We start from the raw sequence: 17404 nt of genomic DNA, 5'->3' as shown, positions 1-17404 counted from the left end.
TGGGTGTTTCATTTTCATCATTCAGGTCAAAAGTTCTGGTGATCACCAATGAGTTAGTGGCAGTTCTAAAAAGCTTTTTAATATCATAGTATGATTGTACAATAATTTTAATTCCCTCCCTAAAATTTTGGTATGGATTTTATAGTTTGAGTAGAACTTTTAGTATTTTCTCTATTCTAGTGATTCTCAGTATTTGGGGAGATCATTTGTCTCTTAGAGAAGTGCTGAAAGCTATGGAAACCCTTATAGAAGATATACATGTACACATGTATGCACAACTGTGCCTCTGGTTGTAGCAGTATGGACTACCTGAAGTCTATCCAAGGACTTAGATTAAGAACTTCTTTTTTTTTTTTTTTTTTTTTTTAAATCTAGTTTTTATAAGCAAGGAATTTGAAGTCCTCCACCCATCATGTCCTGGGAATTCTCGGTTTTCTGCACGTCTCTTCCTCAGTGGCTGCTTAAGATTCTTTAGTTGATCAGAGTGGCTTTATTTATTTATGATAGTCACACAGAGAGACAGAGACACAGGCAGAGGGAGAAGCAGGCTCCATGCACTGGGAGCCCGACGTGGGATTCGATCCCGGGTCTCCAGGATCGCGCCCTGGGCCAAAGACAGGCGCCAAACCGCTGCGCCACCCAGGGATCCCGAGATTAAGAACTTCTATAGAGACTTGCAAATAAATAATTTTATGAAAAGTAGGAGTTTAATGTAAACTAGAACTTTTATAATTGTGTTTTGGGCTCAGATACTTTAAAGTGGTACTTCAATTTGTGTTTTGGTGTTGTTTCTGAAAACACTGAGAGATAAAAAATCTTTTGACATGATTTTGGTGTTATCATTTGCAGATGGGGGTTGAACTTCTAGAAATTTATCACAATTTAAAGATTTGAATCGAATGAATTATTTTTCATTTTTAGATTTTACTCTGCAGAAATCAGCCTAGCATTAAATTATCTTCATGAACGAGGGATAATTTATAGAGATTTGAAATTGGACAATGTATTGTTGGACTCAGAAGGACACATTAAGCTCACTGACTACGGCATGTGTAAGGTGAGGGAAATTTCTAGTTAATCAGAAGCTCTCAGCAGCTCATAAAATTGTTTTGGTAAAATAACGATATTATTAAAGGTGAAGTGATTACTGCTTTGTTTGGGATACTTTTTGGAATTTTAGAACAAAGACAAATGTATGTATTTTCTAACCATTTATAAAATTACATATATTCTGTGAGTGTTATATGTACTATAATAAGAGTTTATTTCTTTTTATGTCTGTAACTTTTTATCTTGAATGTTGTGATACTATTGAAGAAAATTTGGAAATGAAAATTGTTTGCAATCCCATGACTTCAGCGTAACTACTTGGATGTCACCTACCAGTTTTTGCCATTTAATTGTAATTCTTGATAATTCATTCAAGATTTTCCCAGGAAATCTATCATTTTTTTATATGTAAAGTTTAAACGTTTGACATAAAGTACAGTAGAACAAAATGAGAATTTCTGTTAACTCTCAGAACATGTCTTTTATTTCTTAGTACTTTTATTCTTTTTGTAACAATGTTTCATTTAAGGGTCCAGTGTTTTTCCACGAAATGTGTAGGGAGCTGCTCTCCTTGTTACAAATAGCTGGGACAGGGGCACCTGGGTGGTTCAGCTGGTTAAGCATCTGTCTTCAGCACAGGTCATCATCCCAGAGTCCTGGGATTGAGCCCTACGTTGGCCTCTCTGCTCAGCTGGGAGTTGGCTTCTTCCTCTCCCATCCCACCCCCATGCTTGTGTGCCCTTTTTCTCTCTCTCAAATAAATAAAGAACATCTTTTTAAAAAAAGTGAGATAGAATTATCCTCATACAATTATATGGCAACAAGCATGTAAATGTGTGAGTTACACTCCCCCATTCACCTGAGGGAAGTGCCTCCAGAGCTTGGAGATTATTTAAATGCTAACATTAAGTAAGACACTCTAAGTATTGAAGATTTAACCTTATTATCTGTTCAGCAACATTAGAAAAGAAAATCTTTACCTAAAGTATTTTTGCTTTTAGGTCCATAACTTTTAGGTACATAACTCAGACATTCATCTTTTTTTATTTGTTATTTTTATTTTTTTTTAAAGATTTTATTTATTTATTCATGAGAGACACAGAGAGACAGAGAGAGAGGCAGAGACACAGGCAGAGGGAGCAACAGGCCCCATGTAGGGAGCCTGACGTGGGACTCGATCCTGGGTCTCCAGGATCAGGCCCTGGGCTGAAGGCAGCGCTAAACCGCTGATCCACCCGGGCTGCCCTCATCTTTTTTTATATTAAATATCTGTTTCCTTACAGTTTTCTAATATGCAAATCTTTATTTATAAACAGAGATTCAATAGGCAAACCCCTACGTACCCATCACTGAAATTCGTAATACCTTTTTATCCGTAATTTTTTTTTTAAAGATTTTGTTGATTGAGAGAGCGAGCAAGCACCAGAGGAGAGAGGGGGAGGGGGCAGACAGAGAAGAAGAAGCAGACTTCCTGCTGAGTAGGTAGCCCAACACAGCCTGACCCCGGGACCCTGGGATCATGACATGAGCTGAAGGCAGACACTTTACCGACTGAATCACCCAGGCACCCCTCTCTGTCACTTTTTTCCCAGTGGATTTTGTTCTTATTTCAAAAGAAAAATGACAATAACATAAAAGTCTATAATTTGTCAAAAGAAAAGATGAATAACAACAGCAAAAAAAAAACCAAAAAACCCATGAAGAATACTAACCTTGTTACAAAGTGTACACATTTTAATAATAAGACACTTCATTTTTGCATGCCAAATACTAGTTTTTAAAATTATAATAGTCTGATTATCAGGTTTAAAGAAATGAGTATTCTTTTGTATCATTGATGAATGTATGCAGTGTTACGATCTTTTGGAAAGCAGTGGGTTGTATCCGGATTCTTCAAGATGTACAGCCACACTCTTATCTAATACTTCTGCCTCTGGGATGTTTTGAGTAAATATTTTGGTCTGTGAGGAAGGCTATATGACCAAAATTTTTTTTTGTAGTTTGTGATAAATATTATAAATAATCTAAATGGCCATTGTTAGGGAGAATGATTAGGGAAATTATGGTATGACCACAGAACATAGGATTATGAAGTCATTAAGAAGATGTTTACCAAAAGTTCATAACAACGTACAATGTTTATAATATAACATTAAATAAAGTTCTAAAATATAGCATTGTTCAATTATATATGTGTTGCTCTATTTTATAGCATCACATAATGGGCATGCATTACTTAAACAGTGAAACTCACAAAACTGAATTGTCTTTCTCTTGGTTGCTTGATTGTATATTTAATATTACTTAGCTTATTTTTAAATGTTAATTTCTTATTTGATTGCCTTGTGGCCAGAAAATGGTTTGAATGATACAGGTTCTTTGAAAATATATTCAGAGTTCCTTTGTGACTTAGTATTTGATCAGTATCCTACATGTACTTAAAAAAGAATATGTAGTCTCTTGTTTTCACGCAAGGAGTCTCTCTCCTTCACACTCTTCTTTTCTTCCCTTCTCACATGCACATAGATTATACATATTCTGTAAGTATATATATTATATATATATTTAGCTCTAGCTTTTTCCACTTACTAATTTTTTTGATCTGTATATCATTTTCTGATATAGATGTGTTAAAATCACCTGTCATGATTGGGGATTGTATTACCAGTTCAGGGTGCTATATTAATACAGTGTAGACTAGGTGGTTTAAATAACAAACATTTATTTCTCATGGTTCTGGAGGCTGGGAAGTCCAAGATCAAGGTACTAGAAGAACCAGTGTCTGGTGAAGGCACTCTTCATGGTTTGCAGATGTGTCTTTTTGTTGTATCCTCACATGGCAGAAGGAGAAAGAGGGAACTCTCTTCTTCTTATAAAGACACTGATTCCATCAGGATTACCTCCCAAAGGGGCAGCCCCAGTAGCTCAGCGGTTTAGCGCCGCCTTTGGCCCAGGGCGTGATCCTGGAGACCTGGGATCGAGTCCCACATCGAGCTCCCTGCATGGAGCCTGCTTCTCCCTCTGCCTGTGTCTCTGCCTCTCTCTCTCTGTGTGTCTATCATGAATAAATAAATAAAATCTTTAAAAAAAATAAAAATAAAATAAAATAAAAAGGATTACCTCCCAAAGGCCCCCATCTCCCAATACTATCATATTAGGTCTTCAGCATATGAACTTTGGGGGCATAAAAATGTTCATTCCAATTTTCTAATTTGTCTATATTTACTCTTTGTATTTTGAGACTGTGTTGTGAGGCACATACAAGTTTGTTATAACTTTTTGGGGATTGTTCCATTGTCATTGTGTAGTTTCTCTGTTTATACACATCAGGATGTTTGTCTTAATTTTTTCCACCCGATATCTATTGAAATACAAAATCAAAAAATTTGTGTTTTAGGAAAAACAACCAGAAGGAAACATAATGCTGGAGTGCTTGTGTTAGGAGATGGGATACACAGTGCTTTTCTTCATAAAATATGATGATTCCTTTTACTCATACAATTTAAATTTTTGTATTAAATTTTTACTTGAATATAAATTATATCAAGAGTAATTTTTGTCTTAATTGAACTCTACCAACATCTAATAAGGACAGATTTTCTATAAGCTATTTAGTGGTTACTTGTGATTTTAATGTGGACAACCGTGCTAGTGGTATTTTATTTAAGCTGAATATATTACCTATAAATGCTGAGATTATATTAATAGGTGAAATAAAAGAGATGAATTTAGAAGATAATTTTCCATCTTACTACATCTTCTTTTCTTTTCTTTTTTATAAAAGGAAGGGTTACGGCCAGGAGATACAACCAGCACTTTCTGTGGTACTCCCAATTACATTGCTCCTGAAATTTTAAGAGGAGAAGATTATGGTAATAAATAAATATTTTTAGCTATGTGCACGCTAGATGGGTGGTTAAAAATGTGGTATTGATTGCATTATAGTACACTATAGTATTTAAATGTTAATCTTAATAAACTTTATCCCCTTAAAATCGGCATGAAAGCTTATGTAAACTATGAAATCGGAGACAATAGGGGCCTTAGCAGTATTTAGGAGTGCAGATATGGATAATATTTTTTATTAATGGCAACACTAAAAGTACGAGGCGCTATTATAAGCAGTTTACATATATTAATTAGGCCTCTCAATAATCCTAGGAAGTAAGCACTGTTAATTCCCATTTTACAGGAAGTTTAAATAACTTGCCTGAGGTCATACAGCTAGAAAGTGGCAGAGTAGGGATTTACATTTTAGCCATGTAACTCCAGAGTCCTTGACTGATTGTCCACATTTCCTGGGATGTTTCCTTCAGGAATCTGAAAAATGAGGGAAAGATTGACTGCTTGTCAGGAACCAGAGGATATATTTATCTTAAGAATACATTTGACTTTTTGGGTCTGGCCCTCTGATTTCAGCAGTTGTATAGGAGGATGGGTACTTCCAACAGCTGTTCATAATCTGATTCCAAGGTTCTTCAAAGATCTTTAATCGGCTAGCAGAAGATCAGATTTCAGACCGAGGAAAGTTGTCCTCAAATACAATTTAATTATATCCTCAAAAACAACATATTAGATATAGGTCAGGAGTCTGAAATTGCAGGCATATTTGGGAAAAGAAACGTTTAATTTCCATTATTTCATTTATTTTTATTTATTTATTTATTTTTAAAAATAAATTTATTTTTTATTGGTGCTCAATTTACCAACATACAGAATAACACCCAGTGCTCATCCCATCAAGTGCCCCCCTCAGTGCCCGTCACCCATTCACCCCCACCCCCCACCCTCCCCTTCCACCACCCCTAGTTCATTTCCCAGAGTTAGGAGTCTTTATGTTCTGTCTCCCTTTCTGATATTTCCCACACATTTCTTCTCCCTTCCCTTATATTCCCTTTCACTATTATTTATATTCCCCAAATGAATGAGAACATATAATGTTTCTCCTTCTCCGATTGACTTACTTCACTCAGCATAATACCCTCCAGTATTTCATTTATTTTTAAAGATTTTATTTATCTTAGGGAGAGAGAAAGCGAGAGCCAGAGCCTGTGCAGATAGAGGGAAGTACAGAAGGGGAGGGAGAAGAAGAGGGAAAGAATCCCAAGCAGACTGCACTGATCGTGAACCGATGCAGGGCTCAAACTCATGACCCCTGAGATCACGACCTGAGCTGAAGCTAAGAGCTGAGTTCTTAACTGACTAAACCACCCAGGCACCCCTCCAATATTTTATTTTTAAAGTTATCTTTTGGGTACCTCCCCATTGTGTTTTTTTTTTTTAATTTTTATTTATTTACGATAGTCACACAGAGTGAGAGAGAGAGAGAGAGGCAGAGACACAGGCAGAGGGAGAAACAGGCTCCATGCACCGGGAGCCCGATGTACCTCCCCATTGTTAAGTAAATTGTTCCTGTAATCTTCAGTGCCTACCACAATAGTTCTAATACGTTTAGAGTTTAGTTTTTTTTATAATGTTTATTTTTTAATTATATAATATAATGACTTTCAAGTTACTGACTTTCAAGAGTGCCGAACAGATTATTTGTTGCTTAAAATTTTTTTTTTTTTTTACTGAAGGTTTCAGTGTTGACTGGTGGGCCCTTGGAGTACTAATGTTTGAGATGATGGCAGGGAGATCTCCATTTGATATTGTTGGAAGCTCTGATAACCCGGATCAAAACACAGAGGATTATCTCTTCCAAGGTAATTTACAATATTTTACAGAGATTCTCTGTGAATTACCTATTCTAGAGCATGAATGAGGATGCCTCACATTTTTAATTTGAGTAAGAAAGGGGAAAATAATCTGGACAGTATACTTCTTAATATGTGAGTCTTCAGTTTTTTAAAAAATATATCTTCCTACCTCCGTACCTTCAGTCCATTTGCCAACTACCTTCTCAAACTCAAAAATATAACAAAGAGGTTCCTTCAGATTGTGTATCACAGAGGTTGGAGGAAGGAATCCTGTGTCTAGAGAGGACAGTCTCTTTACATGGACCCCAAGGGTGAGTGCATAAGTCCAAGAACAATATGGAAAAAAAGTAGGTACCAAGAGTGTAAGAGAATCAAAAGATGGAAAAAAAGGGGCCCATGATTGGAAATACAAAGAATCAAACTGAACAAAAACAAGCATAAGCTAAAGTAATATACATAATGTCTATTTTTCTGCTAGAATGCCTTTGTATAATAAAAATGCAAAGATTGAAACCATGTAAAAGCTAAATAATGCCATAATTTTATCTTTCTAGTTATTTTGGAAAAACAAATACGCATACCACGTTCTCTGTCTGTTAAAGCTGCAAGTGTTCTGAAGAGTTTTCTCAACAAGGTATAAGTTGCGTATAAAAATCTTTAGCAGTTTATCTGTTTATAAATGAAACTGTAAATAGAGGTTCAGGCAGTATAGAGTTCCAAAACATCAGAGTATATAATTTTTTTAGTTAGATCTGGAATTTGTCTCTTAACCAAAGAGTAATTTGACAGCCTTAGATCCTGAGATGAGCTGTCCTTTCCATTTTGGGAATGTAATTCACCTCCAGCTATATATTACATGTGATGTTTTTAATGTAAATGATACATACCATGTACACAATTAGGGAAAAATGACTTCTTTGGGGATAGCCTCAACCATACTGATATTCAGTTTTCTTTGGATCATTATTCATAGAAACTCATTACTTATTGAGCACTTGGCAGTAGTGTTCCCTACAGATTATCATGTCAAAAGCCCTAGATAAAATTCGGAAGAAATGAAATGCTGTCCTTGGTCTTAACAAATCATTCAATTATTTGTTGTGGTTGGTAGAAGAGTTTTAAGATCCAAGATTGATTCTGAACAGTTCTTACTCCTAACACTTCTAACACCAAACATGGAGGTTTTTTCCACACCAACAACCAATTCTCCGACTCTCCAGACATACTGCGTGTCCTACAATTCAATTTATTTCCGACACTAACTATCCAGAGTTAGCATCAGATTCCAGGGGTTTAGGGGCTCTCTGTCCCACAAGACTGTGATCACTTCAGATGCCAGTCACAGGTACTGAATATCCACACTTCGTCTGACTTGGCTACAAAGTTGGGGGTTCCCACAGCCCTCCCATTTCAGGTTCAATAATTTGCTGGAATGGCTCGCAGAATTCAGGAAAATGGTTTATCTACTATCGCTGGTTTGTTTTAAAGGATACAAATGGACAACCAGATGAAAAGGTACACAGGGTGAGATCCAGAAGGTTCCTGAGCATAGGAGCTTCTGTTCCTATGGAGTTGGGGTGCACCACCCTCACATCACGTGGATGTGTTCACTAACCCAGAAGTGCTCCGAACCCCAGGGTTCAGAGGCTTTTATGGAGGTTCCATTACATTGGCATGGTTGATTAAATCCCTGGCCATCAGTGATTGAACTCAATTTCCAGCCCCTCTGAAAATGAGGCAGAAAGTTAAACTCTAAAACACATGGTTGGTTCCTCTGGCAACCAGATCCCATCCTGAAGCTATTACAGGCCCACCAAGAGTCCCCTCATTAGTATAAACTAAGGTATAATTGAAAGGGACTTGTTATGAATAATGAAAGACCCTTCTACGACTCTTGAAATTGTAAGGGTTTCAGAAGCTCTTTGTTGAGAACCTGGGACAGACACCAGATCTGCTTCTTAGCATATCACAGTGATCTTGGCAATCATAAATCTTATTTTAAATAAGTTGTAGGTTAGAAAGTAGGTTGATGTGCATTTACCTTCTAAGGGAAATATATAAATAAGATGAATTTTAATAAAATAAGAAATTGAAGCTTTTGAGTACTTTATATGAGGAAAGATTTAAAGTGGAAACCTAAGTATTAACACACTGAAAATTGAAGATGAGAGGTTTTAATATTCAAAATAAAATGCCTTTCGTTGGAAAAGAAAATGGTAACATGTTCTCATTCACAATAATGAATAAGCCATGACTTTTATAAGATGCAGCCCCTTTCTGTCTAGTGGTTCACATAATGGTGGTAGTAGTATTATACACAGATTATGGTTTGTTGCTGTAATTGAGCATAGGGATTTTAAAATGAGCTAAGAACAAACTTGTGAAGTTTGGGGTTTGTGTAGTTTGACCAGCACTCTAACCTAGGCCAGAGAAACATCAGGGTACTGCTCAAACGATTCTGCTGCTTTTTCCTCCCATTTTTCTTTAGTAAGGAGTAGTGACCTGTATCAGCTATAATCACATGATAGCTGGAGAGAGAGCCATGAGGAAATCTTACTTGTCACAAGCTTCAGATACTCATCTGAGTCTAGTGTTGTACTGTGTAGAAATGAAAGGCAGACCATTCTGATTTCAGACATAATAGACACAAAACCCAGGTCACAAAGATGATTTATCCTTAAAGGTTGACATCCACCCATTTCTTGAAACCTTTCTTCCCACCACAGGACCCAAAGGAACGGCTGGGTTGTCATCCTCAAACAGGATTTGCTGATATTCAGGGACACCCATTCTTTCGAAATGTCGATTGGGATATGGTCTGTAAAATTTCATTGTTTTCTATATTAGGTTTCATTATTATCTTGGGCCAAATTTAATTATCTTAAAAGAATGTTGAAAAATATATCATGGCTTCAGTAACTTAAAAGCACTCTCTAAAGTGCTTTTTAAAAAGCCTTTAAGATAAAAGCTTAGGATATTAATTTAATGGAGCAGGTTATAACATCAGTAAGGCCTGCGTCTGTGTTCAGTTCTGTAAATGATTTCCATCCCTGAATACTGTAGAACCATTGCTAAGAACCCACTGGGATGGGACGAGGAGGCATCTGAGGGCAGAGGAGAAATGTAGAGGTGGAATTTTTTTCTAAGAACGTAGGCTTGAGCTGTCATCTAATACGTCTTTTCTAGATGGAGCAAAAGCAGGTGGTACCTCCCTTTAAACCAAATATTTCTGGGGAATTTGGTTTGGACAACTTTGATTCTCAGTTTACTAATGAACCTGTCCAGCTCACTCCAGATGACGAGTAAGTAATTCCATAGACTGAAATATTTCTTTTTTTTTTTTAAGATTTTATTTATTTATTTGAGAGAGAGAGTGAGCGAGCGATGGAGCACAAGCAGGGGGGCAGAGGCAGGTTCCACACTGAGCAGGGAGCCCGATGCTGAGCTTGATCCTAGGACCCTGAGATCATGACCTGAGTAGGAGGCAGCGCTTAACCAGCTGAACCGCCCAGGCGCCCCTAGACTGAGATATTCCTAAAGTTCTTTGAAAGTTTCGATGTTAGTGGCTGCACAGTGCTTCACTGCTAATGGTAGTTTAACTTATTTAGCCATTCAGTTATGGGATGTTCGAATCTAAGACACTCTTACGTAAATTATAACAACTGTCCTCTTCTCCTTTGCTTTCCATGCCTTATCTTGAATCCTCACGACAACCTTGTAAATCTGCTTACTGTCCTCTTCGTCTTACAGACGAGGAAACGGAGGCTCAGAGAGGTCGAGCAAAGTTTCACAGCTGCCAGGCGGCAGAGTCAGGGTGCAAAGCCAAGCGTGCCCGAGGCCCGCGCTCTTGCCACGGCAGTGCCCTGCCCCGTCGTGCGGATGGCCGTCTTTGTCTGAGTCCCTGCGCGTTACATTAAGATAGATTCCTAGAGAGGAAATCAGGTCCCAGGAGATGAAATGCTTAAAGCTCTTGATATTTATTGCCAGATTGCTTTTTAAGAAAGATGATATTATATTACCCTACCAGGTCCAGCCAGCAGTGCTCCGACCTATTTTTTTATGTTGATGCTGCGTTTAAAAATATGATTTAGAATAATTTGGGGATATTTGGTCGTTTACCTGTCATTACAGATTCACTCTCTGATCTCAAGGAGGCCCTACCTCCCCCATAGTGTTTTTGCGTCCCTTTTGTCAGTTTCTGTCACGTTGCTCATGCAGCTGTTGCAGATGTGTCAAGCCTTCAGCCCTGAGCCCGCATCCACCACCGTTAGAGGATCAGCCTAGAGGATCAGCCTTGCCGTACCTCGACTGCAAGGATTGGAGCCTCCCCGGCCTGCGCTGGCTCCCTTTTCCGCTCTCATCAGACCACCTTGCATCTCACAGTTGCTCTCTTACCGCCTTTTCCTTCTTCCCTAGTCTCGGATATCTCGTTTGTAGGAGGTGCCCCATTTGCCTACATCTGCCTCCTTCCTTTCTGCCAGGCTTTCTGCCCATTCCTATACCTCCTTTAATTTCTCCTTCCCTGCTGCTTTTCTTCTACTTATCAACATGCTCAGAAATCCTGATTTTTCCCCCCCTAAATCCTAGCACATCTTTGAACCATCACATTTTCTTCCCTTCATCTTCTTTTCAAAATAATTAATAGATGCTCATGGTAAAAGAAGAATAAATACACAGCATCTCTGTCAAACTCCTTCAGATTGGTCAACACTAATTGCCCTTGACTTTCTCACTACCAGCACTTGAACTCCTTACAATTTAATTTAACCTGTTCCTTCAGTGTCTGAAGGTTGAACTCACTTGTTAATTTCTGATTTTTAAAGTGCATTTTGATCAGTCCTCATGTCCCTGATGTCTGTACAGCACTTGGCGCTCTCGGCCATGCTTTGTTTGGCTCTAGCCATCCTGGTTCCGCTTTATCTCTGACCACTTGTCATCCTTCTTTCCCTGTCCCCTTGAGACTGGGATGTTCCACAGTCCATGACAGCCTTCTCTTCGCTACCTGCAGTTGGGGCCTGGGAACTTTCAGCCAGGCCCACAATATTGATACCAGCTTTTTAAATGACTCCCAGCTATATTGGCAAACAGTTGTTGAGCAAAAGGCACTGTGCTAAGTATTAGACATTCAAAGAAAATTAAGATGTGGGTCAATCTCACAAAAAGTTTCCTGTCTACCAAAGAAGAGAGATATGTACCAAAATCATTACTTTTGACAGCATCATGTATTAGAAAGAACACTGGATTCAATCAGAAGACAGGAATTTGAATCCTGATACCACCTCTTACCAACTGGATAACCTGGGTTTGAATTTCATAATTTCTCTGAGCCTCTTTGTTCTCTCACCGCCTACGTCACACGGCTGCTGCGGAGAATAAATGAACCATGGTTCTCAAGCCCCTAGCCTCCACCCAGTATCTCTCGAGCTGCGTTTCTATCTGCTTGCTTAAACATCTCCCCTAGCTCATCAGATAAGTACCTCAAACATATGAAATTCTAAAATACTTTTAGTACTGACTCTTCTTCGGGTCCTGGCTGGGTCATTCAGTGGAGCATGTGACCCTTGACCTCAGGGTCATGATTCCGAGCCCCCCAAAAAAGAAAAGTCGTTACTTTTTATGGTCTCTTTTTCTCTCGTTCTCAATCAGTTCCTTATTTCTGTTTACCCTTTTCTGCTCATTATGCCATCACGTATCCGTTCAGATTCAGAATGTCCGTGACTATTGGCTCTTCCTGTTCCTTAACAAACTATAACATATGTGCAGCTGCCAAGTCCTTGTCTGTTCTTCCTTTACTTCATTACGTGCATCAGATCCTTCAATTCTGTTCCCATTGCCATGAGCCCAGTTCACCTCTCTTGCAGATCATACCCAGAATAGTACACCATCCTCCTCACTGGGCATCTTTGCTTGGCAACCCATTCTGCACATCTCATGAAGGAGCACTCCCAGTTCTGCAACCCCCCTTGTCGGAAGCTTCTAGGAACCTCCTGCTCGCCTGGCAGATAAAATCTGTCCCTTTGGCCAGCAATTGCGGCCTCCCACCCCCTCCTCCTGCCTGACTCCCTGGCCCTCTCTCAGCGTGCTGTAACACAGATGCTGTGTTCTGACCCGTCTCCATGACTCTCCGTGTCCCGGTGGTGTGCTGCTCTTACCTTTGGTCCTGCCGTTCCTCCGTGTGCCTCCGTCATTTTTACATGTTGGAATCTTCTCCATCTTTCTGAGCTGCCTCAGATGCAGCCAGACCTTTGATGAATCAAGGTGAAGCTCCTTAGTGTATACAGCACTGGCTTCTTTGAGCTAGCCATTCGCTTCCAGATCATCTGCCATTTGACATGCTTCTGTTCCCATGCTTTGGACTCGAATAAATTACTCGCATTTTCTCAGACCGAACATCATCCTTCATATTTCGTTCGGTATGTGTTTATGCAATGAGTGCTAGCATTCTGGATTTCTCCCAACTAAAAGTGCCCCCCCCCCTTTTTTTTAAGAACTGTTGTTAGATAAGGACTTAGCTGCCCTGAATGCAGGTAGTGCTTTCTCTGAGAGCTTTTCTTTGTATGAGGTACCTTCCTCCTTGAAGGAGGGGACTGGGATCTTGTGTAACTGCTCTGCAGTCTGGTGTGTGCATTTAAGTATTCAGATTTCCTGCCTATTAAATTAGGAGCCCATTCTAATGGAATGCTAACATCTCTACACCCTGTGACCCATTACCTCCCTGCGGGGTCCTCTCCTTATTTCAGGTCTTTCTCTGTATTTGTCCCTATTGCCTTTTCCTTTTGGTTAACTCCTTCTGGGCCTTGTCATCACCATCTTTCTGTGGAGGTGACTCCTAATTAGTAAGTATATTGAATGCTACTTCAGACTTGGATATATTCACCTATAAGTATGAATGTTATTCAGGTCAAAAGTTAAGACTAACTAGAATTGTGACAATTTATGACTTTTTTATTCCTAGCCTTCAATTTTGGAGCACTTAGAACTAAAGTTCTAAACTTGCTTGAGGGATCGTTAGTCTTATTTTCAGTACTCTTGATTTTTCTAGAAAATGTTTTAGAATTAATCTAAACACTTAGAGATTTTTTTCCCTCCATGATTTATGTTAAGTGGTAAAATCTTATTTTAAAAAGTTGAAATCTAGATTATGAAAAGTAATTTATTTTTCTCTCAACAGCGACATTGTGAGGAAGATTGATCAGTCTGAATTTGAAGGTTTTGAGTACATCAATCCTCTTTTGATGTCTGCAGAAGAATGTGTTTGATCTTCATTTTCCAACTATGCATTTTGCTTGTGTTGCCATTTAATGCATGAATAAACTTGTTACCAGCCTGGATACAATGAACCATTTTATATTTTTCACCTACAAAAAAGCACTCAATATCTTCTGTTGTTGGCTATTAGAGTCAATTATTACATCTAACTATGAAAAAGAAAATGAAACTAGTTTCCAGACAGTCGTGTCAACACTTAGCTATACTGGTAACCCAGCAGCCTGCTGATGAGTAATGAAGTTGTCCTTTTTGTTTAGAGGAAATACCACTGCTTTAAACAGAGTATCCGTTGCATTAAGGCACCTGGTGGGATTACGTCATAAGCCTCCCGTGAGTTTTGTCATTCTTCATTCACTTCACCTTGAAGTGTTTAATTTTGGTGTAAAAGAATATTTCAAAATACAGCAATTTATTATATTACCCTATTACTTTCTGAGTTGTGTGTAAAGATTCAGCTGTAAATTGTATTGCCTTGGATAATTAAATTATTGATTTTTTAAGGCAACAGTCATTAAATTGGTAATAAAAGATGTTGCTTGCTTAGAATTAGAGAATACAAATTCTCCTTGAGGGAAGAAACCAGGCACATTTTATTAAGTATTAGATTCCAAATCATTAGCTGTTTTTGAAAAAACTAATGAGATTGATTTCTTAGTATAGGGGCTCTGGCTTCTGAGCTAATAACCCTTTAGCCAGAACTTTAACTGGAATGTTAATAAATGTAATCAGAGAGCCCAGGATGCAGTTGAATGGGGGCATTTCTCAGTATATAGAAAGGAAAAAAAAAAACAAATATAAAATAGATACAGAAAAGTGCAATGGCGAGATTTATTTCCTATTAGGAAATCCCACAGTTATTTTTGTGGTTTGATTTAGATAATAAGGAAGCGCTCGTTATCAGACTTGCAAAAACATTCCATTATCCAGTGAAGACAGAATGTATGCTATTTTTTTCCCTTATAATTTAGTATATAGAAAAAGTATTTATCTTCCAAATAGTGTCTTAACCTTTCTTCACCAAAACCACATTATGCAGACTGTTAGACTCTTGTTTATGGAGTCTTCAGTGAAATTTTAAAAAATAAAGTGAACATGAATAAATATTAAGAACACACACATACATATATATTCTAGCTCCTTAAGTAAGATTTTGTTAAGTAGATAACACATGTAATCAGAGGGGAATACATTTCAGGGGCAGAGTTCTTCAGATTATTTTTTATTAATATTAGTGTTTAGCAGTTATTTAAAGGGATGCCAGTGATAGCATCTGTTTATTTTGAATAATTTTTTTAATGAAAAGGGATGTAAAAAGTAACCATAATCATCTAAGTTTACTTAACACTTGTCCAATCTTAGTAAAATTGAATTTGGAGGAAAGCTATCTAGTCTTAAATTTAGAATGATTTAAATTTTATAGGCATTTAATAAATTTTTTTGGATGCTACATTTTATTAGAAATGTAATTTTTCTAAAGTTTCTGGCCAAATACTCATTTTTTTTTCTTGAAATAACGAAACCTGAAAGCAATGAAAACCTCGAAAGTTTATATACCTTCCCATGTTTATGTAACAAGTATATATGTTTTTCTTAATACCTGAAACTTGTTTCAAGAAGCAATATTCACTTCAATCCATAAACTCATAGAAAATTCTGACATATCAGAAATATATTTATGATCTTGCTTTAATTGGTACTGTTTTCCTAGGGCATTAGTTCTCAAATTTCAGAAACGGGGAACAATCACCTGGGACATTTTATTTAAAATGCACATTGCTGGGCCCACCTCAGAATTCTGTTGGGTCTTTGAACCTTATTTTAAGAAACACTTTCTTTGAGCTATTCTTTGATTTTGTCCTATAGTTATATATTAGAATATTATGATAAGTTTTGAGAAGGGGGTAGGCGATGAGTTACTACATCTTATCTACAATTTTAAATAAATTTTGAATGACTTCCAAGTTAAAGATCTCTTCCCCCCCATCCCATCTGTTTTCTATCAATAATGTTACAAATAATGAGCATTTTTCTGTGATGAGGTTTTAACCATTATTCAGGGTTGTCTTGTTTTTTAAATATTTTTTTTAACTAATAAGATCACCATGTATATTTTATACAAAATTGCATTACAAATATGTTTTTAATTACATTCTGTTTTTTGTAGTTTTTAAGTGCCATGCCAATTCCTTTTATATTATAAAGAAGTTCCCTCAAACTACTCAACGGGAATAAGGCAGTTGACAGAATGGAATTTTGGTGTTCTAAGAAAAAATTTATTTTGTGTAAGCATGTACGTGGTCAGATCATTTTATGTGTATGCAGCCTGGATTGCATATCAGGTATGATGCTTGTTTAGTACCTGTACATTTACTTTTAAAATTTTGTTTTGATTTTTGTCTTGTAGAATACTGCCTTGGTCATCATTATGTAATCTGTATTTGTGTACCTTTTTTTTTTTACTTTAAAATCTTTAAATAAAATGTTTAATACTCATCAAGACTGGAACTTTGGAACTTTTTTTTTTTTTTAAGATTTAGTTTATTTTTTTTATTAAGATTGATTTGAGAGAGAGAGCATGCGCACACACAGAGGGAAAAGCAGGCACCCCTGGAACATGTTTATCAATCTGTAGCATTTCAGAAATTTGTGTAAGAACAGAGTGCATCAAAATTTTTTCAAGAAGGAAAGTAAACATTTTTGAGTATGTAATTTTGCTATACTTAAAGCAGCATTCTGGTAGTACAAATGCTGTATCACAGTCAGGAGCATCGGGTGGCTCAGTCCAGTAACCGTCTGCCTTCGCTCAGGTCATGGTCCCGGGTCCTGGGATCGAGCCCCACATCGGGCTCCCTGCTCAGTGGGGAGTCTGCTTCTCCCTCTCCCTCTGCCGCTCTTCATCCTCTCTCTCTCTCTCTCTCTCTCCACCAAATAAATAAAATCTTAGAAAATATTGTTCAGTGTATTTTTAAACTTGCCCTTCAATGCATTCCTTCCTTCTGTTGGAAAACAAATGAGTAAAAAGCTGAACATAGAGTATTTTAACTAGTTTTAAAACAAGCAAATTTAAACATTCACAATAGGTTATTCCCAAATTAGATTGTACAGTGATCTAAAGTTCCAGAACTTCTCCTTTCTCAGATGTAGCTGGTGTCTCTATATAACAGCTGTGAGCCTGGCGCCCCACACTTACAAATCTCCTTCCTTTCTCAAGGAGAATGAGAGCTGAAGTGCCTTTTCTTTTTTTCTCAGTGGACTTGCTAGAGTGCTAGGGCTCACTGTTAAAACCACCAAAGACTAATCTCCTGTATCTTATTTTAAGATTTTATTTTATTTTTATTTTATTTTTTTTAATTTTTATTTATTTATGATAGTCACAGAGAGAGAGA

The 17404-nt window shown here is 37.5% G+C and overlaps 1 protein-coding gene across 1 annotated transcript in view; it reads left to right on the top strand.

Moving 5' to 3' along the window:
• Positions 1–16511, top strand: part of PRKCI (protein kinase C iota) — a 75310-nt gene extending 58799 nt beyond the window's left edge. Inside the window, exons 12-18 of the mRNA XM_041731874.1 lie at positions 922–1057; positions 4835–4922; positions 6630–6755; positions 7304–7383; positions 9476–9565; positions 9936–10051; positions 13921–16511. Of these exons, the coding sequence (XP_041587808.1) occupies positions 922–1057; positions 4835–4922; positions 6630–6755; positions 7304–7383; positions 9476–9565; positions 9936–10051; positions 13921–14008 (724 nt within the window). The 3' untranslated portion in view covers positions 14009–16511. The remainder of the gene's footprint in view (positions 1–921; positions 1058–4834; positions 4923–6629; positions 6756–7303; positions 7384–9475; positions 9566–9935; positions 10052–13920) is intronic.
• The last annotated feature ends 893 nt before the right edge of the window (positions 16512–17404 follow it).

This window comes from Vulpes lagopus, chromosome 17, assembly GCF_018345385.1.
Source record: "Vulpes lagopus strain Blue_001 chromosome 17, ASM1834538v1, whole genome shotgun sequence".
Classification (NCBI taxonomy): Eukaryota; Metazoa; Chordata; class Mammalia; order Carnivora; family Canidae; genus Vulpes; species Vulpes lagopus.
Note: the sequence above shows the minus strand (reverse complement) of the source record. Positions and strands in the feature narration are given on the sequence as shown.